This window comes from Phocoena sinus, chromosome 13 (genome assembly GCF_008692025.1).
Source record: "Phocoena sinus isolate mPhoSin1 chromosome 13, mPhoSin1.pri, whole genome shotgun sequence".
NCBI lineage: Eukaryota > Metazoa > Chordata > Mammalia > Artiodactyla > Phocoenidae > Phocoena > Phocoena sinus.
The window spans coordinates 21,749,815-21,751,239 of record NC_045775.1 but is presented as its reverse complement, the minus strand read 5'-3'; the positions used below and the strand labels follow the sequence as shown (position 1 = coordinate 21,751,239).

Sequence of the window (1,425 nt, the reverse complement as noted above, 5' to 3'; positions counted from 1 at the left end):
TTTCTTTCTGTATGTATTTCAGGCTGAGATTCTGACCGGCCTTGAGGTCAGTAGCCCCTCGGATGCTGGGAAGGCTACGTTGGTGCTCATGGAAAGGGGCTGCCAAGTTGTAATCATCACCTTAGGTGCTGAAGGATGTGTGATGCTGTCACAGAAAGAACCTGTCCCAAAGCACATTCCCACAGAGAACGTCAAGGCTGTGGATACTACGGTAGGTTTTTCAATTACAGAATCCTTTTTGTCCCTTGAAAATCATCATTTAGTAACTAAGATACTGCACCTGAATTTTTGGATCACGCAGTAGAGGCCCTTAGAGGTAATATGGGGGAAGCGGACAATCAGGCAGGAAAACTGTATCTTAACCTTTTCTAACCCACTGTAGGACTTTATACAAGTCACTTAACCTCTCTGAGTCTGTTTTCTCATCCATAAAATTGGAATATCAGTAAAATTATAACCATATTACCTATATTCATTCATTCATTAAGTAAGTATTTATTAAATACCTATTATATGCCAGTTATATATTAGGTGCATATATATAGTGATGAACAAGACAAAGTCTCTGCCCTCATGGGGCCTAGATTTTAAACAATAAACACATCGCCGGGTCTTACAAGCCTCTTGTGTGGAATGAAATCACAAGGACCACTGGTTATTATATTGTAGTAATAATAGCATTACGACGTGCTTACTGTGTCTCTTTCACATACCTCTCATTTGATCTTTACAACCACCATATGAGGCAGGTACTATTATCCTCATTTTACAGATTTAGAAACTTGCTCTAGATCCTAATGCAAGGAAGTAGCAGAGCTGGAGGTTCAAAACTAAGACACTTGTGTGAGGTGCTATGTTAAGGATAAGCAGGTTAAGTGGACAAGTCACGGCTACAGAGCAGGGATGAAAAGGAAACAAGTTAGAAAAAGGCTCAGGGTTCCTCTAAAGCTGGGGAAATAAAAATTATTTGCTTATGGCCTAGACTAGAAAAGTAAGTAAACATCAAGGACAAGAAATTAGAGTTGAGGAAGAATAAAAATTTTAGGGTTTTTACCTATAAGAAACTGACATATTATTATTTATAAAATGTTTATTTCTTTGCTTAGAAAAGACTTTAAAATGTGGGTCATTTATCAAAAAAAGAAGCCTAAGGGCATCTGATGACGTTTTAGTTAAGAATATGCATTGAAATAGATAAGTGCAAGGAATGCTTTATTACATGAAATTACATCCTGATTGCTTTTGTGTGTGTGTGTGTCTTTTTTTTTTTTTTTAAGTTACTTACTTATTTATTTTGGCTGCGTTGGGTCTCCGTTGCTGCATGCAGGCTTACCCTAGTTGAGGTGAGCGGAGGGGCTACTCTTCGTTGCAGTGCGTGGGCTTCTCGCTGCGGTGGCTTCTTTTGTTGTGAAGCACGCGCTCTAG

At 38.8% G+C, this 1,425-nt stretch overlaps 1 protein-coding gene across 3 annotated transcripts in view; it reads left to right on the top strand.

The window, feature by feature from the left end:
* Positions 1-1,425, top strand: part of RBKS (ribokinase) — a 74,130-nt gene that overhangs the window by 41,440 nt on the left and 31,265 nt on the right. For all 3 annotated transcript variants that reach the window (XM_032652854.1, XM_032652856.1, XM_032652855.1), the window contains exon 7: positions 23-211. In XM_032652854.1, coding sequence (XP_032508745.1) covers positions 23-211 — 189 coding nt within the window. The remainder of the gene's footprint in view (positions 1-22; positions 212-1,425) is intronic.